The sequence below is a fragment of the Panthera pardus genome, unplaced genomic scaffold, assembly GCF_024362965.1.
Source record: "Panthera pardus isolate Hobbes unplaced genomic scaffold, ASM2436296v1 HiC_scaffold_12, whole genome shotgun sequence".
NCBI classification, from domain to species: Eukaryota; Metazoa; Chordata; class Mammalia; order Carnivora; family Felidae; genus Panthera; species Panthera pardus.
In genome coordinates, this window is record NW_026526677.1 from 53429777 (window position 1) to 53456210 (window position 26434).

Genomic DNA, 26434 nt, shown 5'->3' on the forward strand with positions numbered 1-26434 from the left:
AATTGGTAAACAAATGTAGTATATTCATACAATGGCATGGTATTCAGCTATCAAAAGGCATGAAGTACTGATACATGCAACAACATGGAGGAACTTTGGAAACAGTCTGCTAAGGGAAAGAAACCATAGAAAGGATCACATATTGTATGATTCAGTATGTGAAAAGTCCAGAATTGATAAATCTGTAAAAAAAGAAAGTAGTTTAGTGGTTGCCTAGGGCCAGGAGGTGGGATGGAAGAAAAAGAGACACTGGTTTTGTTGGGGGAGGAGGGGAAATGGGGATGTTCTAAAATCGGTTGTGGTGACAATGGCACGGTTTTATGAATACAATAGGAGATACTGAATTATACACTCCAAATAAATGAATTGTGTGGTATGCGAATTATATTTCAGTAAAGCTCTTACTTATATTGGAAGAAAGAAAAGAAGGAAGGAAGCAAGAGAGGAAGGAAAGTAGGAAGGAGGGAGGGAGTGAGGAGGGAAGGGAGGAAGGAAGGAAGGAAAGAAGGATGGAAGGAAGACTGGACTTATTTCTTGGAGCAGGAAAAGAAAGAGAAGAGTGGGCCACGGGCCTTTCAATATTTCTTATCTGGTGGCTCCATGCCTTTATTCAGGGCTTCAAGCCTGCCTCTTCCATTCCATTTAGTTTTCTGTATCAGGGTGTGCTGGACAACAGCCTTTACACAGCTACTTCATGGCCCAAGGTCAGCTTTTCTGCGCTCTGTCACCAAGCTTGGATCACATCGTAAACTTGCAAAATTTCTACAATTCTCCACTCGACACAGTCCACTGCTGAAGTCTGACAGAGAGGCGAAACTTTCTGTAGGAAGGTTGAAGGACACCTGGCTTCACCCACCTATATTTGCATATACAGATCAGGACCAGAAGCTAGGGAAAGTTCTGGGGATGGGGGAGGGGTAAAAGAGAAAAGAATGGAATGGGGCAGTGTCTTAAAGCGATGGGAGGAGCAGGAAAAGCCTGCTATAGGGAGGAATTCAAAGTACATCCAGTCGTTCTCAGTCTGTGGTTTTCTCAGGAATGTTGCAATACCAATCAGAAAATTGAAAGAGGAAGGAATGTGTATCCCAAGCAAGGAAGAGCTGTGATAGGACCTTGAACAGCAAATACAAAGGGCTTGGATATTGCTAGAGGCCAGTAGATGGTGATGTTGAGGCCTCGGCCTCAGGGATGTTTATTCTTCCTTCCTGATTTAACACAAAGAAAAACATCTTAAAAACTTAGATCAATCTGAGGGTTGATGGGGGGTGGGAGGGAGGGGAGGGTGGGTGATGGGTACTGAGGAGGACACCTGTTGGGATGAGCACTGGGTGTTGTATGGAAACCAATTTGACAATAAATTTCATATTAAAATAAAAAAATAAAAAATAAAGAAAAACATGCCCACATCCCATATGTTCAAAATAATTAACTAGGAGAGTCGAATTGAAGCATAACAGCATGGTTAATAGTCAAGTATTGATTAAGTTTGGTTTTACAGCTTAACCTTCCCCCATATCACAGAGTCAATACATCCAATTGTTTTTAGGATCCAAATATTTTTTTTAAACGTTTATTTATTTTTGAGACAGAGAGAGACAGAGCATCAACAGGGGAGGGTCAGAGAGAGAGAGGGAGACACAGAATCGCAAACAGGCTCCAGGCTCTGAGCTGTCAGCACAGAGCCCGACGCGGGGCTTGAACTCACGCACCGCGAGATCATGACCTGAGCGGAAGTCGGACGCTTAACCGACTGAGCCATCCAGGCGCCCCAGGATCCAAATATTTTTGTAAGCATCTAGGAAGTCCCAGAGTCCATCATTATGCATTTAAGACACAAAGGAGCCTGGGAGAACTCGACTGGCTTGTGGAGAATAGCTGAAGCCCATTTTGTCCAAAAGGGGCGTAGAATGTTGGAGTGATGCCCCAGAATCAAGTGAGCGACCCTCTGCTTCAGAGAAGGCCAGCCCTTCCCCCACCGAAAAGACAACAATTAGTTTTCCATCATACCTCCATCCTCAGGATGCTCACCACCACTCACTGCTTTGAGACCTTCACAAACAATGTCACTATGCATTTTATCTCTGTTTTGTCACATACAAGAAGCTCATGATTCGAAGTCATTGCTCAGACTCTCATCTCCATAAGGCCCTGGATATCCCTAGTTTTGATTCCATATACCACCCCTCTCCAAATTTTGAAATTCTTCACTGGACATTCTGGGACTTATAGTCAGCTGTCAGAAAAACTCAATTTCTTGGAATATTTTCTTTCCTTTCTTGGTCTTGCTCCTGACTCTTTGTTTCTGTCTCTGTCTCTGCCCCCCCATAATTCTCTTATCATGATTCTTGATATTTCAAGACCTAGGGGTGTCTAGGTGGCTCAGTTGGTTAGGCATCCGACTTTGGCTAAGGTCATGATCTCACGATTCCTGAGTTCGAGCCCCACAGCAGGCTCTGTGCTGACAGCTCAGAGCCTGGAGCCTGCTTTGGATTCTGTCTGTCTGTCTGTCTGTCTGTCTCTCTCTCTCTCTGTCCTTCCCTCACTCACACTGTCTCTCTCTGTCTCTCAAAAAATGAATAAATGTTAAAAATATATAGTTTTTAATTCAAGACCTAAGCTGAAGTTGGACGCTTAACCAACTGAGTCACCCAGGTGCTCTGTCAGCACAGAGCCCACTTTGGAACTTCTGTCCTTCTCTCTCTACCTTCCCCCCCACTCAAAAAATAAACATTAAAAAATTTATAATAGTGACAAATTTGGTAGCAACAAAATATCCATTAAAACACCATTTATTTTGTTTTGTCAGGCTAATCTCTTAAATAATCAAAACAACTCTGCAGTAGGTGTTGCTACTTTTTTACAGAGAAGGAAAAGAAATTTAAAGAGGTTCCATATTGCCTAGTGACAAACGGCTGGTATGTACTGAATATGGTGACTTTCTCTAAGTCAAGTCTGAGTGGCTTTAAAGCCTTTGTGGAACTTGGGGAAGTTTCCACTCCTAGTAAGCATATGGGTATGGCATTGGGGCTCAGGGATTCAGACTTCATTCAAGTTTTTCAAATACATTAGTTTGTATAATACTATGGCAATTGTACTTGCCATAATTACTAAACTTGTGCACATGTTGTTTTGTATCTGTGAAGGTAAGTCTGGAAAGCAATTTCCTTTGTGGTTGCTGGATCAAAGGAGAAATGCATGAGAATTAGGTTGAGGTATTTCCAAATTCCACAAAAATTCTGTTGTATTTTATATTCATGAGTAATGTATGAAAGAGCTTGTTTTCTTAATTGTTTGCCAACATGATGTTGATCCTTTTCATTATTGCCAATCTGATAGGTGAGGAATGGTAACTAGGCTATAGCCTTAATTTCATTTCACTTATTAATAGTTAAGCATATTCCAACTGACTTTGTCATCTTTCGTCAGACTCTTGATCATTTTTTCCCCCTACGCTTTATGGGCTCCTTGTGTATTAGGAAAAATTAACCATTCATCTGTAATATAATTTGAAAATACTTCTTCCCAGTTTGACATTGGCTTTTGACTTTCCTTATGGTGATTTTTTTGGTTTTGGGTTTTTTTTTTGCCATGAAAAAAAAAGGGGGGAAGGCATTTTTTATTGGAAGATCATAGTGATGTCTCTGTGGAAGAGACATATAAACAGAAAACTGAAGGAAAGGAGAGTAATGTAAAGATTAAGAAGAGAGTGGATCATCAGAGTGCTCAGTTGGTTAAGCCTTTGACTCCTGATTTTGGCCTTAGGTCATGAGCATGGAGCCTGCTAAAGATTCTCTCCCTCCCTCTCCCTATGCCCTTCCCCTACTTGTGCATGCACAGGTGCTCTCTCTCTCTCTCTCTGTCTCTGTCTCTCTGTCTCTCTGTCTCTCTCTCTCTTTCAAAAAATAAAAAAGATATAGGAAGAGGATGTTTCAGGCAACCAATTAACAGGTACCAGGGATTTGAGGAGGAGATGAATTTAGTGTATCTGCAAAACAGTGATTAAGTATATGTGTTTTGTAGTAGGTGTACTTGTTTATTTTTGTTTTTATTTTAGAGAGAGAGAGAGAGAGAGAGAGCGTGGGAGCATGCACACAAGTGGGGGAGAGGATGGGTGGAGAGAGAATTCAAGCAGTCTCCATGTGGAGCCTTGTGCAGGACTCAATCCCACAATCCTGAGATCATGACCTGAGCCAAAATCAAGAGTTGTGTGTTTAACTGACTGAGCCACCCAGGTGCCCCTGGAGCAGATGTAATTAAAGCAACATCTACAACAATTTCTAAAGGCATTTAATTTTGATATTTAAACATTATATTTGGTTGAATTCAGTTATTATAAAAATTAGATTTTTTTAAAATCTTGTTTTCCCTTTCCTATTCCTCTATGTAGAAATAAAATTCATGTATGATTATGCAATCTGCTTGGGTCTCGGGACAACTTTTTATTAATTATGAGATAATGAGCTATTAATTGAGTTGAATGAGCTATTAATTAATAATAATTAAAGCAAGAATACAAATAAAGCTATCATTTGTCAAGCATTTATTATATACCAAACACTTTTATACTATATATATATATATAATATATATTTATACATATTGTATGTATTATAAAATATATATTATAGAATATATAATACATATCTCTCATACACACATTAAGGAGAAAATGCAAGTGGATACTGAGAAAAGTCCTGTTTGGATGGGAAACTCCAAATAACTTATCACCCTTACCCTAACCAATTTCTCCTGAGACGGTGGAGGACCAGAAGATATTGAATAATAGGTAGAAGAAGGTGGGGTGGCTGTTACTGTAGATTTCTAAGAAAAGAAATCAAAGGTGGGTTTGAGTAGAGCATGTATGTGAATTAATTGGGACATAGATGATAATAGCATAGCGATAACTGGAAGACGTAGAGATGAGGTTAGGGTGAACATAGGATCAATTAATAGATACAGAAAGGGATTAAGTTAAGGTCAAGTTGAGAACACTTATTTAGATTCCTTGGCAAGATGTGAAAACATTTGTTTAGCCCCTTCCCAAATCTGCTTGGTCCTTGCTCCATAAATAATAGGATTGAGCATAGGCGGGATGACCACATAGAGGTTGGCCAGGAGGATATGGACATAGCGTGGGATGCGTCTCCCACCGAACCTGTAGGCAAAGACAGAGAAAAGGGCAGGGATGTAGAAGAGTAGGATGACACAGACGTGGGAGCCACATGTGCTCAGGGCCTTGGACCGGGCATTTCAAGAAGGGAGGCGGAAGACAGCTCGGAGGATGTGAATGTAGGAAACAGCGATAAGGATGATGTCCAGGCCTGTGGAGAGTAGGGCAGCTGCCAACCCGTACCAGACATTGATGGAGATATCAGAACAAGAGAGACGGGCGATGCCCATGTGCTCACAAAAAGTGTGTGCAATGATGTTGATCCGGCAATAGCGCAGGCGCTTGAGAAGAAAGATGGATGGAAACATGATGATGAGGCTGCGGGTCAGGGTGGCAGCGACGATCTTCCCAATGACGGTGCTCGTGAGGACTGTGGTATATCGCAGAGGGGAGCAGATGGCCACAAAGCGGTCAAAGGCCATGGCCAGCAGGACTGCAGAGTCGGCCACAAAGAGGAAGTGGATGAAGAACATTTGGGTGAGGCAGCCATCAAAGGAAATGTGGCTGGAACCTAGCCAGAAGTTGGCCAGTGTTTTGGGCATCGTGGAAGTGGAGAGCAAGATATCTGCACTGGCCAGCATGGACAGGAATATGTACATGGGCTCGCGCAGGCTTGGCTGCGAGAGGACGATACCAATTAAAATGCCGTTGCCTGCCAGGGCGGCTACATACATGGCGCAGAAGGGGATGGAGAGCCAGATGTGCAGGTGCTCCAGCCCAGGGATGCCAGTGAGGAGGCAGCCTGTCGTGCGAGTGTCAGAGTCGTTCACGGCAGCCGTGCTCCTGGCAGATGAAAGGGCCATGATTTTCTTCAGAGCCCTCGCCTGTGCCAGAGGGGAAACATAACTTCAGACTTTGTACACACTAGCAGAGTGAACAGTTGCAAACTCTTGCAAACAACCACAAGGTCTGTACACACAGGTCCTACAACCACTATGGGGTCGGCACAGGCATATTCTCTGTAGACAATTACACACGGGCTCTGCACGATGTGCACGGTTATAGACCCTGCCCACAGAAAGGCTCTGTGTTCTTATTCAGAGGTTTTCGACATAGTTCTAAGAGCTTTGTGGGGCTCGAAAACCTTGCCAGACTCAGTACAGTGTCACAGGTTCTGAAAAGAACAGGAATAGCTAGAACACCAAAACAATCTCTATAATCTCTCCAGGTATGTGAACTGTAATGAACTCTGCAAAAGCTCAGGCTCTGCACAGAAGGGCCACAGTCTGCCACCAAGCAACAGTTACCTCTTCTTATCAGACCATGTGGAAGAGTAGGATTGGGGGCTGTGGGCACTGCAGACACTATATCTCTTTCCCCCATCACTGATGCTCTGACAAGTATGGAGGCGGTGAAGGCAGCTGTGGCATTTAGAAAGAACACTAGACATTATGTGCAAAAAAACAAAAAAAAAATCCTGGGTCAGAGATCTGCTCTGTCAATTACACTGTGTAATTTTGGACACTTCACTGTGGTTTCTAAGAAACAATTTTCTAATCTTTTAAATGAGCATGATTGTTGTCCTATTGGCATATCACATGAGAATTTGTCTTTGGAAGCCTTATTAAACTGTGTGGTGCCTCCTTAATCACCCATCTGGCTCTGAAGTGTGATGCAGTCACCAGGAACAAGAAGGAAGGTGTGGTGTGATGCTTCAGAAGGTGAGGTCCTCTGATCAGCATCACCAGCATCATTAGGGAACTTGCAGATTCTTGAACCCTACCACAAATCTCATGAGTCAGAACCTGGGCTTCGAGGCAGCAATCTACTTTTTAGCGAGGCCACCAGGTGACTCTGACTCATGCTAAAGTTTCCGAGCCACTGATACAAGACTTTTTCCCTTTCCTCCGTGTCTGGTCCAGATGCCCATCCCATCTTCCGGGATCAATAGCTTCTCAGTTCCGACTGGTTTTGCAGCATTCTCCCTGGAAATGCCTAGACTTCTGCTGCATCTAACCAGTGTGATCCTCAGCTCACATGGTCAGGATGTGGAGAAAATGACAGGACCATACAGTCGGTGCTACGAATTAAGCCACTTGACCCCTCAGCCCTCTCCAACGTTCTCACAACGAACGTTCCTTGGGCAGAAGGAACCCCACTGCCCAAATTCCTATTCTTCTATCAACTGAACTTTCCTCCTGTATAACCCAGACCTCAACTTTGTCGGGAGCCAACTCCTCATACAATTATTCCACTCTTACAGACTTATCTCTGCACCCATTCTCCTCTCATTTCCTCCAGTTTTAGAGAAAGCCGTGTGACTGTTTTTCCTGTGCTTCAACGATTCCTTTGTTAGAGCTGGAATACATTTTACTTCACTTAGGTATAAAAAAGCCCCTTCAAGTTATTTTACTGATTTATTTAGAGATAATATAAATCAATTGTGACTTTCTATGCTGGCAGCAAACAACTGGAAAATTAAATTTTAAAAGTTCCATTACAATATAAACATAAAAGCATACAAAATGTATGTTAACAAACCACATACTTAAAAATAAATGTAACTGAAGTTTGCAAAGCCCCTACACTGAGAGCTGCAAACTACTGCTGAGATTTTTTAGAACATAAAAAGATGGAGATGTACACCATGTATACAAGTCAGAGGACCCAAGTGATTGTTAAGACATCAGCTTTCTCAAAATAAATCTATAGTTTGCTTTTTAAATTTTAACTTATTTGAATAATAGGCAAGTAAAAATTGTATATATTCAAAGTGTACATTGTCAAATTATTGCCACAATCAAGTTAATTAACTTATTATCCAGCACCTCCCATAGTTACTTTTTGTGTGTGTGGTCTTAAATTATTTTTAAAACCAGATGGATAAATACACACACCTGTATACTTGTACATGTGCATATATACATATGTGCATATGCGTGTAACTGTGTATGTATGTCTAAAAGGATAATTTCCCCATCTATCCTCTGAATCCCCTCTTTCCTACCTCCTCAGGGACTTTGTTCTGCCAATGTATCCCCTCTCTTCTATATCTTCAGTTTCTCCTAAATTCTTGGATCTTCCTTCTTAGATCTTTTGCATTTATAAACATTCAAATCTTTATAACCTTGAAAACAAACAAAAAATAACAACAGCTGTCATAAAAATATCTTATTCTACTAATCTGTCCCACTACTTACTGTTGCGTCTTTCTTCCTTTTTTCCAAAGTCAGTCCTTCCAGCGACGCCTGGGTGGCTCAATCGGTTAAGCGTCTGACTTTGGCTCAGGTGTGAGTGTGAGTGGAAACCTTCCTATTCTCTCATTTTTGTTAGTATTCACTACATATCAACTCTATCCCAGACACCAGTGAATAAGACGCAGCAGTTCATGAGTTCGAGCCCCACGTTGGGCTCTGTGGTGACAGCTCAGAACCTGGAGCCTGCTTTGGATTCTGTGTTTCCCTTTCTCTCTGTCCCTCCCATACTCATGCTCTGTCTCTCTCTGTCTCTCAAAAATAAATATTCAAAGTCAGTCCTTCCATACACATCTCTTTGGGCTTTGACGTCTCTACCCTCCCCTGGTGCTTTTCCAGTCTCCTGATCTTCGTTTCCAGTCCATATTAAGGGTGATTCTGTCCCAGCAGGATTTGCTGTCAGGTATTTGCTATCAGGTGTCTCTAACCTCTCCTTACTGCCCGTTTCCCCTGGCTAATCGGGTCCACTGCCTTAGCTTCATTTAGCCCACCTATGCTAGTACTTCCCAAATCTATATCTGCCATCCATATTGTTTTCCAGGCTTCAGATCCACTTACCCCCATCCTCGCCCCAACTAGTCTGCAGTCCTTCCACTATCTAAGCCAGATTCTATGCATAAGTTATGTTTCCTACAGATAATTTTGAGCATGGTACTTACTTGATTACAGATACTAATTTCCTTCTGCCTGAATGATTCTCACAAATAACTTGCCCACTTGCTCTTCTAATACTGGATCAAATGCATGCCTCTGAGTTTACAATTTGCTTCCTCTATCTCCTTCCTCACTTTTATTTACCCAGTTTATATTTCTCATTCAGGAAGACTTTCTTCATCCCTCAAGGCTGGGCTATGTGCTTCTTCTGTGCACCTATGTTCCCCTGCAATTACCTCTCTCTCCACTTATCACATTGAAGTATTTTCAGCCCTAATATATTGTGAAGCTCCTTCAGGGTCGGGGCTGCGTCTTATCCACTGGTGTCTGGGATAGAGTTGACATGTAGTGAATGCTAACAAAAATGAGAGAATAGGTAGGTTTCTACCCACACAGCCGTATAAGTTCACACTGTCAGGGACACACACTCATGCCATAAAAATCATGGGTTTGTAATCACAGATCCTCTGTTCTCACACCCTCTTCTTGTCCTGTGCCTTTTGCACTCATGCTTTCCACATCACTCACCACGTGCATCCTCCGCCACCTGCTCCCACCTCTGTGGGTCACGTTGGCCCCTATGCAAACTTTGCTTCTCCAGTTCCGGTTCTCCTCCTAGATAGTCAGCTTCCAAGGCAGCCTTTGTTGACAGCACCTCCCTATCGCTAATCCATGGGACTTGTGTTTTCACTCCAGTTCAGGCACCCTTGATGTTCCTGCACCCCCAAGCTGGGTAGCATCCCCAAAAGCCCCACTTTAGGTTTTTTCTCCGGCAGCTCCTGTTTTCAGACCCTCCGCTGCTTGTATGCCCAGTTCTCTTGCCCTCTCATTCTTGCTTCTCTGTGCTTTGGGGAAATCACCAAAAAACGTGTTCCTTCTATTCCAATGAATTTGTACTCCCACTTGTTTTTGAATCCTTTACCTGACTGTTCCATTCAGGAATGTTATCCTTTTTTTTTTAATTTTTTTTAATGTTTATTTATTTTTGAGAGAGAGGGAGAGACAGAGAATGAGCAGGGGAGGGGCAGAGAGAGGGGGAGACACAGAATCTGTGCTGTGTGAGCTGTCAGCACAGAGCCTGATGCGGGGCTTGAACTCATGAACCACGAGATCGTGACCTGGGCTGAAATCTGATGCCCAACCAACTGAGCCACCCAGGCGCCCCGGAATGTTATCCTTTATAAATGCTCCCCCTCCCCCTACACCTGCAATAAAATAACATTTCCCCCATTGTTTCTCAATGTCTGAGGATAGAGTTGTGTGTCATTTATGATTCTTGCATCCTCCTTACCAGCCAAGGACTATTTGCTCATTAGTCTCACATCCTCACCTGTAAAGTGACCCTTCAAACTGCTCTTCCCCCATCTCACTCCACAGGAGAACAAAGTGACCTAGCCCATTCTTCCTCTTCACCCATCACTTCTCCTTGAACGTTTCTACAAAGCTGTCTACTTATCTTGTACCCATTTCCCATCCATTCCTCCATATTAGTCACCTCTTCTCCATCCTGAAAATGTGTGACCCACACTTACCTCCCTGAGGCCTCCTTCTCAGAATCACAGTTTCTCAAGTCAACATTTCATACACAGCTCAACTTCCTCCATATATAGAGTTGAATCTTGGGCCTTGTTCCATATGGTGTTTATTTCCTCTTCTCCTTTGGGAATGGGGATTCTCCTCCCTTGGTGTCCCCTTTCCTCCCTTAGTTTCAAATCCCTTCCCTGCCATCTGGGCCAATATGCTTCTGTTCAACACAAGGATCTAAGGCAGGCAAGGATATGCTCTGGCATAGAGCCAGAGAGAAGAAATCTATTGATAGACACTGAGCATCTTAGGGAGTGGGCAGTGGTGGTCAGCACCAACTCAGAGGCTCTTAGCATGAGAGTTTCCTTTGAACCTGTTTTTGCATTTCCTGCTTCAATACTCATTCTCCTCCATGCCTTCAACCCCCCTCTCTCTTCTCTCTTCCTCTCATCATTTTGTCTTCCCTAAGGCATTTTCCTCTTGGGCTTCTTTCATTCATTATCTGCCTAGTGTCTGTCTTCAAATCTCTGTGTCTTTTTAACCTTCACTCTCTTTTCACTCCTTCACTGCCCCTAAAAATCTATTGCACTCATATGGCATCAGGAAGGAAAGGATATATAGGAATCCTTGTCCCTAGTCTTGCTCATTCAACAATTTGACAAGATCGATCCCTTTTTTGGTAAGCATTTCAGGTAAATAGGTAAGGGAATCATGTCCTCTTACCATGAGCGGGTACTAGTAATTACCATAAAGTAGTGATACAAAGTGCTATGGAATCCAGAGGCCAGAAGAATAATTCTGCCTGGTAAAGTTAGGGGAGGCTTCACAAAGTGTCAGATTGCAGCTGGGACTGAAATGGATGTGGTGTGCACACATGTGTGTGTCCATGTGTGTTTATGACTTTTTAAAGTGCCAACTGAGACAATGAATGTGAAAGACCTTTAGAAGTTTCCATTGATTGAATTGCCTATTCTTGTGCTAGCACCACATGTTCTTGATCACTATGGCTTTATAACAAGTTTTAAAGCCAGGAAGTATGAGGGGCGCCTGGGTGGCTCAGTCTGTTAAGCATCAGACTCCGGCTCAGGTCATGATCTCACAGTTTGAGAGTTCGAGCCCAGCGTGGGGCTCTGTGCTGACAGCTCAGAGCCTGGAGCCTGCTTCGCATTCTGTGTCTCCTTCTCTCTCTGCTCCTCCCCTGCTCATGCTCTGTCTCTCTCTGTCTCAAAAATAAATGAAACATTAAAAAAAAATTAAAGTCAGGAAGTACAAGTCCTATTTTACTCTTTTAGAGTTGATTTGAGTCTTCTGCATCCCTTGTGACTCCATATGGATTTTAGAATCAGTTTGTTAATTTTCTTTTTTTGTTTGTTTGTTTATTTATTTATTTTGAGAGAGAGAAAAAGTGCAAGCTGGGGAGGGGCAGAAAGATAGGGAGAGAGAATCCCAAGCAGGCTATGCACCGCCAGCAAGGAGCCCGATGCGGGGCTTAAATGCACAATCCGTGAGATCATGACCTGAGCTGAAGTCCGACGTCCAATTGATGAACCACCCAGGTGCCCCTAGTTTGCTAATTTCTGTGAAGAATTCTGCTGTGATTCTGGTAGGGATTGAGTTGAATCTGCAGATCAGTTTAGGAAGTATTGTCATCTTCACAGTGTTGAGTTTTCCATCCCTGAACATGGGAAATTTTCCCATTTATTTAGATCTCCTTTAATTTTTTTCAACAATATTTTCTATCTCTCAGAGTATAAAATTTATACTTCTTCAACTTCTTCCTAAGTATTTTATTCTTTATGATGTTCTTATAAATTGAATCATTTTTCTAATTTGTTATTAGATTGTTCATTACAAATGAATAGAAATATAAACAATTTTGTATATTGATCTTAAATATTGTATATTGACCTGCAACCTTGATAAACTCATTTGCTAGTTCTAATAATTATTTTTAGTGGATTCCTTAGGAATTTCTATATCAAGGTCAGGTCCTCTATAAATTGAGATAGTTTTACTTATTCTCTTCCAATCTAGATGCCTTTTATTTTTTATTTTTGCCTAATTTCCTTGGCTAAGACCTCCAGTACACTGTTGAATAAAAGTGGCAAAAGCCTGTATATACATATACGTATATGTACAAACATGTATGTACATATGTGTACACGTATGTGTATGTACATATATGTATATGTATCCTGTATATACATACATATATATTCTTTATTATATACAAGAGCCAATAATAATAAACATTTTTTGAGCATTTACTACATGTTTTGTAAGTTCAGGAAGTAACTCATGTTTATTAGAAAGAGTTGTAACTCAAGGGGCACCTGGGTGGCCCAGTCAGTTGAGCATCAGACTCTTGGTTTTGGCTCAGGTCATGATCTCAGTGTTCATGAGTTTGAGTCCCGCATCAGGCTTGTGCCAACTGTGTGGAGCCTGCTTGGGATTCTCTCTCTCCCTCTCTCTCTGCCCCTCCCCTGCTCTTTCTCTCTCTCTCTCAAAATAAATAAATAAACATTTTTAAAAATTAAAAAAAAAAGTAAGAGCTGTAACTCAACACTACTTATCATGATATAGCATTCTAGAATGGTATATATCTGCTCCATTTTCAACAAGTCATTTTATAATTACATTTGTTTGTTCCAAAGAATTATAATATTGATGGCTTAATAAAGAGGACAGACAATAGTAAAGATAGTTTTTATGTCTGTGAGTCACTGTTTCTTAGGGATATTTTGTTTACCTGTTTTTCCACTCAGAGTATATTTATTTTATATCCCAAATTGTCTGTGTCAAGAACTGTGAGGAGTATGAAATTTTCTTCTACTTGCAAACTAACAAGTTATTCATTTCATGGTGGCTGGTGGAAGACACAGGAATCCTAGGTCAGAGACAAAGGAGAATTTAGTACAAACAGCCATAGTAGATTTCTCTAGATTTAATTGATGTCCTTTTTCTGACCCAGAGTCCTGTCCAGGAAACCTCATTATATTGAGTTGTCATGTCTCCCTTAGGCTCTTCTTGGATACAGCAGTATAGTTTTAAAATGTTTCAATGTGTTACTATTTTACTTTGATTTTTTAAATGGAGTTTTTATGTATACCATGTGTTTTTAATTTAAAATGTTAAATTTCTTTTCCTATATTGTTGGAATGAACCAGATTGGTGTCCCTGTGTGCTCAATTTGATTTTTTGCTACAGAATTTCCACTCTGACTGGTTGAGATGAGAGAAAGTCAATTTCATGTAAGTTGCCGAGAGATCTGCAAGAACTCGGGGACATAGCAGAGACAAAAGAGTATATTTTTAGGGAAGCAGGAAGTTACTTTACCCATTTTTCTGTGCCACAGTTGATACACCCAGCTTTACAACCTTTAATAGCTGGTCTATTTTCCCTGAAGGTATTCTGAACTTGTTATTTTTATCTGATTCAGTGAAATGGAGAGCTTAGTTAGCACCACAAAATTACAATGTAACTTCAGCTCTTTCTGTAGTATGCAAAGCTTGCTCTTCCCTATATGTTTATTATACTGTTACACAAGACAATTCAAATGTGAAAGGTGTAAGACACTAAGACTAGAAGTAGTTCTTTTTAGCGATGCATTTAATAGAATCAATAAAATGAAAGAAAACAAGGGAAGTGAGAGAAAGCTGTTTCAAGAAGAACTTTAAGGTTTCTGCCATAAGCCTCTGAACATTAATGATACATCTCCAGCCCTATGGTAAACATTGAATAGTCTGCAATGACCTGAGGAAGTGGTTTATGCAAAAGTTTAACTCTTCTTGCTCAGAAGTCAGAATTTCTTCAGTCTAAGAAGTACCTCGATGCAGTTACAACTAGAAACCGGAAAGCCCTATCCAATGGGCTAAAAGGTGATGTTTATATCTACAAGCATATGATCAGAACTTACCCACATCCCTAACCAGTCTACTGTCTTTTCTCCAAACATTCACATAAACATTTGGGATCCAGAATTTAAAGGGTTATTATCACACCATTCTCCCCAGTCAGAACCAGGAGCCTAGTTACTTTAATTTGTTTTTTCTTTCAAAAATTATTTTTTGATGATCTGTGAATGACTAGTCTACACAGGAATTCTAGCACTTCCTGGTTTCTCCTCTCTATCTAAAACTCTGAATCAAAGCATGTTTATATATGATGTCATTTCTAGATCAGGAAAATATTAATGTAAACATTTACGCACTAATCCTAATAGTATTCACTGTTGACTGGAGTCCCTGGAGTCTCCCTATATTTCAGAGCCCTCATTTTGAAGTCTTTCCATCCCCTGAGAAAAACAATGAGAAATAAAAAGTTATGCTGTGCAGGTGTGTCTGTCTTTCCTGGGCGGAATTAAATTTCTTTGTTCCCATCCCTCACCTCTCATCTAGGTATGCTTCTTTCTTTTTACATGTCCTCCCCAATGGTGTTACCTCCTGCACCTTTCTGTTCTCATCTTGAACTTATCCTCTTCAAGCCCTTTATTGGTTTTCTAACATCAGAATAAGGTGTCTGTGAGTATTATCTGAATGTGGTAATTGTGATAGGGGTCTTGGGGAGACAGATGGGGAAGATCCAGAAAAAGGTTATGGTAGCTAGATTAATGAATGGCCCTGCAAAGATATGCATACCCTAACCCCTAGAACCTGCTCGTAAGTTATTTATATGTCAAAGGAGATTTATGGTTGCTAATCACTTGACTTTAAAATAGGGATATTATACTGGATTATCTGAGTGAGTCTGATGTAATTGCAGTGGTCTTATAAGTAGAAGAGGGAGACAGAAAAGTTTGTAGAGAGAGACAGAGATGTGACTACAGAGGTTAGAATGAGATTTGAAAAAAAACACTCAATTCACTTTTATTGTCTTTGAAGATGGTGGAAGCAAAAATAAGCCAAGGATATTTGTATGTGTGTGTGTGTGTGTGTGTGTGTGTGTGTGTACACAGATATATATATTCAATACTTTCTGGCCCAAAGAGGACACAGTGAAAAAATAAGTAAACAATGGAATAACAGTTTTATTCCTTAGATTGTATGAATGGTTATTCTATGTGAAATCTTGCCTTCTTTTACTCTGGAAGAGAAACATGAGAACAGAAAATTTGTCTTCGAGAGGGATTCCCAATCATTAACAGAAGATGCTCATATATCTAGGAAAGAGAATCCAGGAAAATCATGTAAAATTCAATACAGCCATCTGATTTTTTTTTGGTAAAATGATTAAGAGCTGTGATTTTAAGCAGGGGAATGGACTGCATGGTTTAGGATTACTGGAGAAGGTTTCCTGGAGACATTAGTGCTTGTAAGGATCAGGAGCAAGGAATAGAATTTACACATGTTGAGAGAAGACAATATTGCACTGATAGAAAAGGCAGCAATCCAAGCAATGAGATGTAGGAATGATGGAGAAATCTATGGAAGCCTATATGGATGCCTTGTAGGGAAGAATGAGAGACACATTCACATAGGTAGAACTAAAATATGAAAGGAAACTATTGCCTCCCAAGCAGGAGATAAAATATATTCTGTAGGTGTAATGGCAGTTACAAATTTTTAAATAAGGTTGTGAGTGTCTTAATAATTTCATATTTTAAGAGAGAAATCTGGCAGCATGAGATAAAGAAAAACGCTTGCAAGATACTGAAAGAATGGAATGGATGTCTTATTGCATGGCTCCAATAAGCGATTAATGATTAATGATTTGAAGCGATTAGGTGAGGAAGTGGAGAAGAAGTGGAGTAGGCAGATCAAACAGGGATTTTAAAGAGGATCAGAAGAGCTGGCAGATGAGACACAGGGACTGAAAGAGAAAGAAGAGCCCCAGTCAACACTCAGATCACCATGCTCCAGTGGTGGGAGAATGATGTGATGAAAGAATAAGGTAGCTGGTCAGGAAGTTGGCAGGTGAAAAAATAATGGGTTGTGGAGAATTGTTGAATTGACCGAAGAATATTTAGGTGAAAATTTTCCTCCAGATATTGAAGAAGTGGGGCAAATAGGCAGTAGTAGGCTGGTTTGCCAGAGTCCTAATGATGCACTGGCAATAAGGAATGCAGATTTGCTAATTCGCACCTGACCCCTGTTATTTCTTTGAATGGATATCTCAGTAAGATGTTACTGAGACTTATGCCAGGTAGGATACTCAATACTTACAGCTTTGAGAAATTTCAGACTGAACTTGGAACTTTAGTTGACAACAAGGGGCCAGTAATGATCCCAGGTCATGGATCTGGTGGGACATAGTCCCAATATAGTAACAATACCGTTATGGTAATGTCTATAGATAGGGAATTATTGATTTAGTTGATGTCTCTTGGCAGCCTTTGGTAAATGCTACAGAGATTGTGACAAGAAGTAGGTTGTGTTTGCCTTAGTGTTTGTTATGTGTTGGGAATGAAAGGATTTTAGTTCTGGAAAAGACTTAAAGGGAATTTATGGCCACTCAGTTCTAGGAAAAAAAATTACATTTTGTCTTCAAGGAATTACAGTTACCACGATGGCCACATTGAATCTGACAAGTTTCAATCCAGGTTCTTTCATTTTGGTGGGGATCCCAGGGCTGGAGCAATTCCACATCTGGATTGGGATTCCTTTCTTCACTATCTATCTGGTGGCCCTTGCTGGTAATGGCATCCTTCTTTACCTCATCACTGTGGACCACAGCCTCCACGAACCCATGTTCTTCTTTCCATGTTGGCCTCTGCAGACCTCGTATTGTGCACCACGTGTGTCCCCAAAACACTTGGCATATTCTGGTTGAAAGCTCAGAAAATCACTTTTCCTGGTTGCCTTACCCAGTTGTTCTTTCTTCACTTCAGCTTTTTTCTGGACTCCGCCATTTTGTTGGGCATGGCATTTGACCGTTACATGGCCATTTGCTGCCCTTTGAGATACACAAGTGTTTTGACACCAAGGACAATTGTCAAGATCATGGTGGGCATTGTGGGTCGGAGCTTTGGTGTCATTTTGCCTGTTGTTTTCCTGGTGAAGCGTTTGCCCTTCTGCAAGTCACATATCATCCCTCACACATACTGTGAACATATAGGGGTTGCCCGACTCGCCTGTGCTGACATCTCCATCAACATCTGGTATGGTTTTGCTGTGCCTGTGATGACTATTATCTCAGACCTGGTCCTCATTGGTATTTCCTATGCTCTCATCCTTCATGCTGTTTTCCATCTTCCATCCAGAGATGCCCGCCAGAAAGCCCTCAGCACCTGCGGTTCCCATGTCTGTGTCATTCTCATATTCTACACACCAGCCATGTTCTCTGTCCTCACTCATCGCTTCGGACACAATATCTCTCGCACCTTTCACATCATGTTTGCCAACCTCTATGTGGCAATCCCTCCTGCACTCAATCCCATCATTTATGGTGTAAAAACCAAGCAGATCAGGGACAAGGTCATCCTCCTACTCTTTCCTAAAGGGATGAAGTGACTCTGGGCTGAGAACATGGAGAGAAAAAATTATGAAAAGTCAAGTAATCATATTGATTTAATAGAATTTCTTATGTAAATCAGTAGCAGGAAGCCCTCCAATACGGATTCAATTCCCATGAATTTCAAGACCTTAATTCTGTTGGAGAAAATCATTGGTAGAATTACAGTAAGAAAGGTAAGGATTTTTCAAGTCCCTAGAAAATGGCAGACATCAGATGGAAGTATCCTAATTTTCTATGATCAAAAGTATAAATGCAAGATAGGTTTACACTTCCTTTGGTCCTTTTATCCTGTTTCAATGTCCTCTTTAAATACATTTTGAAAAGGAAAGAAAAGAAAAAATAGTACTTTGTTCACAGGTTGTTTACCACTCAGTAAGCTCATAAATTCAATAACCATCTGCATTCTGAAAATTCCCACATCTAAAGCTCTACTCCCAATTCTCTATCCCACATAGCCAACTCTGTATTTGGTAGCTCCTCCTCGTTATCCAACTGAAACTTCACAATAAACATGAACCAAAATTCACTTATTATTGATTATGTCTTCTGAATATCCATTAAATTCACTCACATGTTTCACATTAAAATACGATTACCTCTTTCTCTGTGTGTGTCTTGAATCTTTTCAACAGCCCCATTTGGAATTTGCTAACTACAAATTATTCTCTTTCCCATCCATTTTTTACTCAGAAACTAGAATGATCTTACTAAACCCCAATTAGATTATGTCAATCCTCTACTTAAAAATTATTCACGGGACACCTGGGTAACTCATTGGGTTAAGCAACCAACTCTTGGTTTTGGCTCAGGTCATGATCTCACAGATCAAGGCCCATGTCAGCACAGAGCCTGCTTGGGATTCTCTCTCTCTCCTTCTCTCTCTCTTTCTCCCCTCACGCCCCCCTCCACCCATGCTCTAGTGTGCATGCGCACGCTTTCTCTCTCTCTCTCTCAAAAAAAAAAATCATTCAGGTTGCCCATTTTTCTTGGAAGAAAACTCAGATGCCCTAATATATCTTCAAAGCCTTTTACAACATTGTTGGTGCTAACCAGTTTTTGCATGGTGTTCGCTGACCACCTCTCCCCTTTCCTCTCCCCTTTCCTCTCCCCTTTCCTCCTTACATCCGCCTCATGCTATAATCACCCTGTGTGTCTTATGCTTTTTCAAACTCTATTCTTCCTTCTGGACTTCCACACATACTATTTCCTCTGGAATCTGAAGCTGAGCTTGAACTTGGGTAGGAAAGGGAGTGAAAGGAAATAATTTTTCAATTCCTTCTTATTGTTCTATTTCACACCCACCAGGATGACTGTAATTTCTTAAAAATGAGAAATAACATGTTGGTGAGGATGCGGAGAAATTGGAACCCTAATTCATTGCTAGTGAGAATGTAAAATGGTGTAGCCTCTGTAGAATACAGATTGGCAGTTCCTCAAAAAGATAAATGTAGAATTATCAAATGAACCATTCCTACTCTTCAGCATAAACCAAAAAGAATTGAAAACAGATGTTCAACCCAAAACTTGTAAATAAATGTTATAGTGGCATTATTTACATTAGCCCCCAAAATGGAAACAACTCATATCAAATGCATATCAACTGATGAATGGATAAAACAAATGCATTCAATCTGAACAATGGGGCCTTTGTCAGTCATAAAAGGGAATGAAGTTGTGATACATAATATAACACAGATGAACCTTGAAAACACTATGCAAAGTGAAAGTAGCCAGACACAGAAGACTACTTCTGTATCAGATGATTCCATTTATGTCAAAAGTCCAGAATAGCCAAATCCATAGAGACAGAAAGTCAGTTAGTAGTGGCGAGGTGACTGAGGGAAGGTGAAATAAAGAGGAACTTCTTAGTGAGAACGTGATTTCTGTTCAGGGTGATAAAAATGTTCTGGAATTAGATGGTGGTGATGCTTGCAAACATTGTAAATGCACTAAAAGTCACTAAATGACACACTGTAAATGGTTGAGATGGAGAATTTTATGTGATGTGAATCTTACCTTAATAAAAAAGTTAAATAATATGCTCAGCATCATATAAATAATAAATGAGTATAAAGCTAATAAATCTGTCTGATTTCTTAATTTTTTTAAATGTTTATTTATTTTTGAGAGACAGAGAGAGAGAAAGACAGAGACAGAGCTCAAGAGGGGAAGGGTCAGAGAGTGAGGGAGACACAGAATCTGAAGCAGGCTCCAGGCTCCAAGATGTCAGCACAGAGCCTGATGCGGGGTTGAACTCAGGAACCGCAAGATCATGACCTGAGCCAAAGTCAGATGCTCAACCAACTGAGCCACCCAGGCTACAGGAATAGAATGGGGAGGAGAGACAGGGACAGGGACAGGCACAGGGACAGCAGCCAGCCAAGACTTACATGGTTGATTACATGGTTGAGTATTGTGGAAGTAGAAGACCATTTATACTGGAAGTTTGGACTGAGCATGTGTGATTTTTTTTTTCATGTTTATTTATTTTTGAGAGAGAGAGAGAGAGAGACAGAGCATGAGCAGGGGAGGGGCAGAGAGAGAGGGAGACACAGAATCTGAAGCAGGCTCTCGGCTCTGAGCTGTCATCACAGAGCCTGACACAGGGCTTGAACCCATGAACTGTGAGATCATGACCTGAGCCAAAGTCTGACACTTAACTGACTGAGTCACCAGGTGCCCCAATCATGTGTTGCCTTTTAAATACTCATGTTATCAACCTTGTTCTGAATGCACAGGCAAAGTGTTCTCGATCAGGGACAGATGATCATTATTTACTTAAAGAGCAAATAACTCTGTGGTTCCCCATATTTGATTCTTACTAGTAGGGCTTTACAATGAAGGCTAGGTCACATGTCCTATACATACAAATGTCCTATATGTGCAAAATCTAAGATTAAAGAAAAATGTATTTCCTCTGCTTGTAGAAGCCGGAGAGACTATTTTTCCTCTCCTTGTCTCCCCCCTCTTTTGGGGGAAAGTTTCCTGAGAGACTGATGAGGAATAAATCTCTCCAGGGAAAAGATGAGACACTCATCTTCAGCTCTAAACCCAGCCACGTCTTTGTACTTCTGCAATTAGCTAAATCTCTCTGGAGTTTTCTCACTATCTGTAGTTATCGCACTATTGTAAATTAACTTCCTAAGACTTGCTCTTAGCCCAGGATGCCAAGATTTTGGCAAAAGTTCTTCAGAAAACCCAGCTCAGGAAAAACAAAAATACTTTCTCTATACCCACAATACGCCAGGATTCTGAGCAGACAGCTGAGAAGGAAGTTCTGTGGTTCTGGAGCAAGGTAGAATTTCCTTGAAAATTCCTAGATGGGCTTCTGAAGGAAGTAGGAAGCCAGCCCACACTGCCTGGAATAGGGACAGTGCAGCCTGAGTAGCTGAATAGTGTCTGTCGTCGTCCCCCATCAGAAGTGGGTGGCGCACCTCTGATAGGGACAAGCCTTGAGAGGACACCTCCCTGTGGCTAGATTCACCCTGCTGGGAAAAGAAGGGAGGCAGGAGATAGAAGGACTTTGCTGCAGACAAAGGAGGGGGGTTTTTTGCTTTGTTTTGTTCTTAACCTTTGGCCATAAGCAGAGTGAAAGCTCAAACCAGGGAACTTAATGCCATTAACGGCAGTGACACAACACATTTGTATAGCATTTTATAATTTCTAAAGTGCTCTAGTGTTCAGTTTCTCTTTGGCTCTTCATACCACAACCCTGTGAGATAGATGTTAAGGAGTCTGAAAAGAGGGTTACTCCAGTGCAGATTAGAAGGGTTGCACAGGACACCCAGCATCCAAGGCAGTTCGTGTTTCCAAACACTTAATTGCCTTGTCCTTTTTTTCCCTTCCTAAATCACATACTCACAGCAGTAAAGATTTCCTTTGTGCGGATTGCATCATCAAATATTCCCATTTGTGTAATGAGATTGTGAAGGTGTTCTTTTGTTAATAAAATGAGATAGAAGAGGGAACCTCAACATTTCCCTTATTTAAGGTGTGCACTCTAGTTTGTTTTCTTTAATGTTTATTCATTTTGAGACAGTGGGAGATTGAGAGTGAGGGAGGGGCAGAGAGAGAGGGAGACAGAGGATCCAAAGCAGGCTCTGCATCGACAGAAGAGAGCCCAATGTAGGGCTTGAACTTAGGAATCACGGTGAGATCATGACCTGAGCCAAAGTCAGAGGCTTAACCAACTGAGGGACACAGGCGCCCCTGTTCACTCTCATTTGTATTTAATATAGCAGTTGGGAAGGACACATAGAGATGTATTCTATGAATCTTATTTTTGTTTGATAGAAATAGAAATGTTACTAGTAAATAGTGAAGAACCCTATAGACATTTAAAATAGTAGTTTTATGCCTATGAATACACAGGTTTTCAAGAACCTGTTTACCTTTGAAATAAGGGAGTCATACAATTTGGGTCATTTCTATTGAATGAAAAAAAAAAAAAAACTAATTCCATAGCAGGTAGAGTCTATCCTAAATGACAACTTATCTGTCCGCTTTTTGAAATAGGATCCTTCCTCCTCACCTCTAAAAAATCACAATGAGAGCCAATCATCCTTAGCAACACTTCCTTTTTGAAGAAAACACAAGGGCCACCCTTTCACGAATCTGTTTGGTCTTTACTCCATAGATAATTGGGTTCATCATGGGGGGAACAAGAACACAGAGATCGGCCAACAGGATGTGGACATGCTTAGGGATTTTTCGGCCAAAGTGCTGAGCAATGACAGTGAAAATCCCAGGAAGGTAGAACATGAGGATGACACAGACATGGGAACCACAGGTGCTGAGTGTTTTCATCTGCACATCATGGGATGGCAGCCTGAAGACCGCCTGGAGAATGAGCCTATAGGAGACGACTATTGTCACCATATCTAGCATTACACTGAGTAATGGCACAGAGATTCCATACCAAATGTTGACGGTGATATCAGCATAAGCCAACTTAGCCAGCCCCATGTGTTCACAGAATGTGTGGGCAATGATGTTTGTCTGGCAGAAGGGCAGGTGCCTCATTAGAAAGATAACGGGGCAAACAGTTGCAAAACTCCTGAGCACTACAACACGCCCTATTTTGCCGATGACACCATGGCTAGGAATGATGGTGTACCTCCGTGGGTAGCAGATGGCCACACAGTGATCAAAAGCCATGGCCAAGAGAATGCCTGATTCCACCACAAAGGCAAAATGCATAAAGAAGAGCTGGGTTATACAGCCACCAAAAGAGATGTCCACATCATCAAATCAGAAGATGCTCAGGGCTTTGGGTACTGTGGATGTGGATAGAATCAGATCCCAAAAAGCCAACACAGAGAGGAAGAGGTACATAGGTTCATGAAGACTTTGCTCCACTGCCACCACACAGATCAGGATAACATTTCCTGACACAGCCACCAGGTACATCAGGCAGAAGGCGATGGAGATCCACATGTGCAGCTCCTTCAGGCCAGGGATGCCATTGAGGACAAACATATCATAATTGACAGTGGAGTCATTGGGATCAACCATGCCTGAATTATGGTATGGGACCTTCATCACTTGTCTATAAGGAGAAAGAAAGTTTGAGAGCTAGCCCTTCACAATCAACTAGGATATATTTATTAGTTAATGGACTCAGACATCTGCCACGTAAAATTTCCATTAGTAAGTTTTCTCCGATGCAGACCTAATTGTGTGTAGTATTCTACATTGTGGAGAAAGGTCCTAAAAATTCAAAGTAAGATCAAAGAATTTCATAAAGATGCTTCCGAGGAAAATCCTGAGCCTGGTACTGTTTTCTCACACAATGGTCATAAATGAAAAATGATGGTCATGCAAAATTTTAAAACTTGTAATAATAATTTGTAGTCTCTGACTAAACATTTTAAGAAATGGAAGAAAATTATAAATTTTTGTAAAGAATATTAAAAACCAAATAAAAACAAGAGTTTTTTTTTCTGATTGAACTAGTTAAACAACAATCCTGTTATCTGGCACATATATTTACCTAATCACCTATTGATCTATTGATCAACTAAACATCTATTAATAATCTACAATATGTATAGAGATAGCTCCATGTTCATAATAGGGAAAAGGAGTTCAAAGCCTGTAAAATAGAAATACTGTGTATCAGGGTATAGTTTATACAAGCACGGTGCCAGTAAAGGGGTTTTGTGTTTGTTAAATAAATTACTAACCATTGATTACAGATATCCTTTGGTGTGAAGTTTCAATAGTGAAAGATTTTATTAAATTACGAACCACCATCATTACAGGTGGGGATGCTGCTACTTGAGAATAGATGGAGTTGTTTTACAGCACAATACTTTTCTGAAACTCAGGATGAGGCTTTCACCCAGATTATTCAAAACATTGTTTCTATCTCAGTTTTCTTTGTTAATACATCCTACCTTCATTACTTTAAAGAAATGTGATCAGAAATAAGTAGCTTGAGGAAATTAAAAACAGAAATCATAGAAGTAACTGGATGCTGCTACCAACCGCTTCTTATTTAAACTCCTTTAAAAATAGATTTGATAAAAAGAAAGGAGGGGCACCTGGGTGGCTCAGTGGGTTAAGCATCCAACTTGGTTCAGGTTCGTGAGTTCAAGCCCTGCATCAAGCTCTGTGCTGACAGCTCAGAGCCTGGAGCCTGCTTCGGATTCTGTGTCTCCCTCTCTCTCTTCCCCTGCCCTGCTCACACTCTGTCTCTGTCTCTCAAGAAGTGAAGAAACATTGGGGCGCCTGGGTGGCTCAGTCGGTTAAGCGTCCGACTTCGGCTCAGGTCATGATCTCGTGGTCCGTGAGTTCGAGCCCCGCGTCGGGCTCTGTGCTGACAGCTCAGAGCCTGGAGCCTGTTTCGGATTCTGTCTCCCCCTCTCTGTGCCCCTCCCCTGCTCCTGCTCTGTCTCTGTCTCTCTCAAAAAATAAATAAACATTAAAAATTAAAAAAAAAAAAAAAAAAAGTGAAGAAACATTAAAAAAAATTTAGAAAAAAATAGATTTGATCATTCCTTTCTTCGTTGGTTTTTAATTCCTTCACGTTTTATTTCATATGGTGCAAGCACTGAATTTGAATAAAACTAGTAAACAAGAAAGTTCTATCCTTCAGGGAATGTAATGCAGTTGACTTTCCTCAAATCTCTCTTCCCAGAGATTTTTCAGTAACCCTCCACCTCGTACTAAATGGGTTTGATCACTGAAATGGTAAGAGATAATGGAATATACTATACTCCTTAAAGAAAGTCAAAATAAAATGTCCAATCCTGCCCTCATTTTGAATAGCCTAAAATTTTCACTAAAAAGAAAGTTAATTTTCATTAAAAAACAAAATTAATTTTCTTGCTAACAAAGAAAAAACCTTCTCATTCTGCATCAGGAAAGATCAGCTTATACACAAAGATAGCTGAATTAGTTTTATTTAAAAAATGAATCACACTTAATATTTGGCACTTGATATTAAATTTTAAAAAGTTCACAAAATGCTTATGCTTAATGTCATTGTTGAACAATATCAATGGTACATAAAAATACATATTTTCATAGATAGGATTTCTGAGGGATAAAACATGGAAATAATTATTGTTATATCCATGTAGTAAACTAATAGGTGATTTTATTTTATTTTTGTTTTGTCTTGATAGTTTCTATTTTCTATTATATGGAAAAGTATATTGTTTTACTATTGTAAAATATATGACAATAATTTGATGAAGTCGTTTTGTTGTTATTAAAGAGAGCACTAAAAGTGCAAGCTTTCATTAAAAGTTATTTGATTTGGGGGCGCCTGGGTGGCTCAGTCGGTTAAGTGTCTGACTTCGGCTCCGGTCATGATCTCGTGATCCATGGGTTTGAGCCCCGCGTCAGGCTCTGTGCTGACAGCTTGGGGCCTGGAGCCTGCTTTGGATTCTGTGTGTGTGTGTGTGTGTGTGTGTGTGTGTGTCTACCCCTCCCCCACTCTCACTCTGTCTTTCAAAAATAAATAAATGTAAAAAAAATTTTTTTAAGTTATTTGATTTATGTCTTCCACCTTTAAAATTTTTAAACGTTTATTTATTTTTCAGAGAGAGAGAGAGAGAGAGAGAAAGAGGTAGGGGCAGAGAGAGAGGGAGACAGAATCTGAAGCAGGCTCCAGGCTCAGAGCTGTCAGTGCAGGGCGTGATGTAGGTGTGAACTCACCTACCGTGAGATCACCTGAGCCAAAGTAGGAAGTTTAACTGACTGAGTCACCCAGGCACCCCTATATCTTCCATCTTCAGAGGATTTTCCCCAAATCCCTTCTAATCCACAGTAATCTAACATTCTGTTGGGATAGCTTCAGGCCAATGACCCATCTATAGTTGCCCTTGGACTGTTTAAAATAAGCTGATAAGTCTGGTCTTGATTACCATCACTTGAAATATTCATTGGCACCATAAATTGGCATGGAAAAGAATAGCGAATTACATTTACC

The 26434-nt window shown here is 40.7% G+C and overlaps 3 protein-coding genes across 3 annotated transcripts; 1 reads left to right on the top strand and 2 right to left on the bottom strand.

Annotated features, from left to right (window-relative positions):
* Positions 1 to 4777: 4777 nt before the first annotated feature.
* Positions 4778 to 5997, bottom strand: LOC109259985 (olfactory receptor 52B6). Its single transcript, XM_019437980.2, is given in 1 exon segment — positions 4778 to 5997. A coding segment is annotated over 1 exon segment (981 nt). The 5' UTR covers positions 5974 to 5997; the 3' UTR covers positions 4778 to 4992.
* Positions 5998 to 17043: 11046 nt separating this feature from the next.
* LOC109259986 (olfactory receptor 52H1-like) lies at positions 17044 to 17990 on the top strand. The gene is given in 2 exon segments (XM_019437981.2): positions 17044 to 17236; positions 17239 to 17990. Coding segments are annotated over 2 exon segments (942 nt in total). The 5' UTR covers positions 17044 to 17046.
* A 4567-nt stretch (positions 17991 to 22557) lies between these two features.
* LOC109259987 (olfactory receptor 52B2-like) lies at positions 22558 to 23508 on the bottom strand. Its single transcript, XM_019437982.2, is given in 1 exon segment — positions 22558 to 23508. A coding segment is annotated over 1 exon segment (951 nt).
* Positions 23509 to 26434: the final 2926 nt, after the last annotated feature.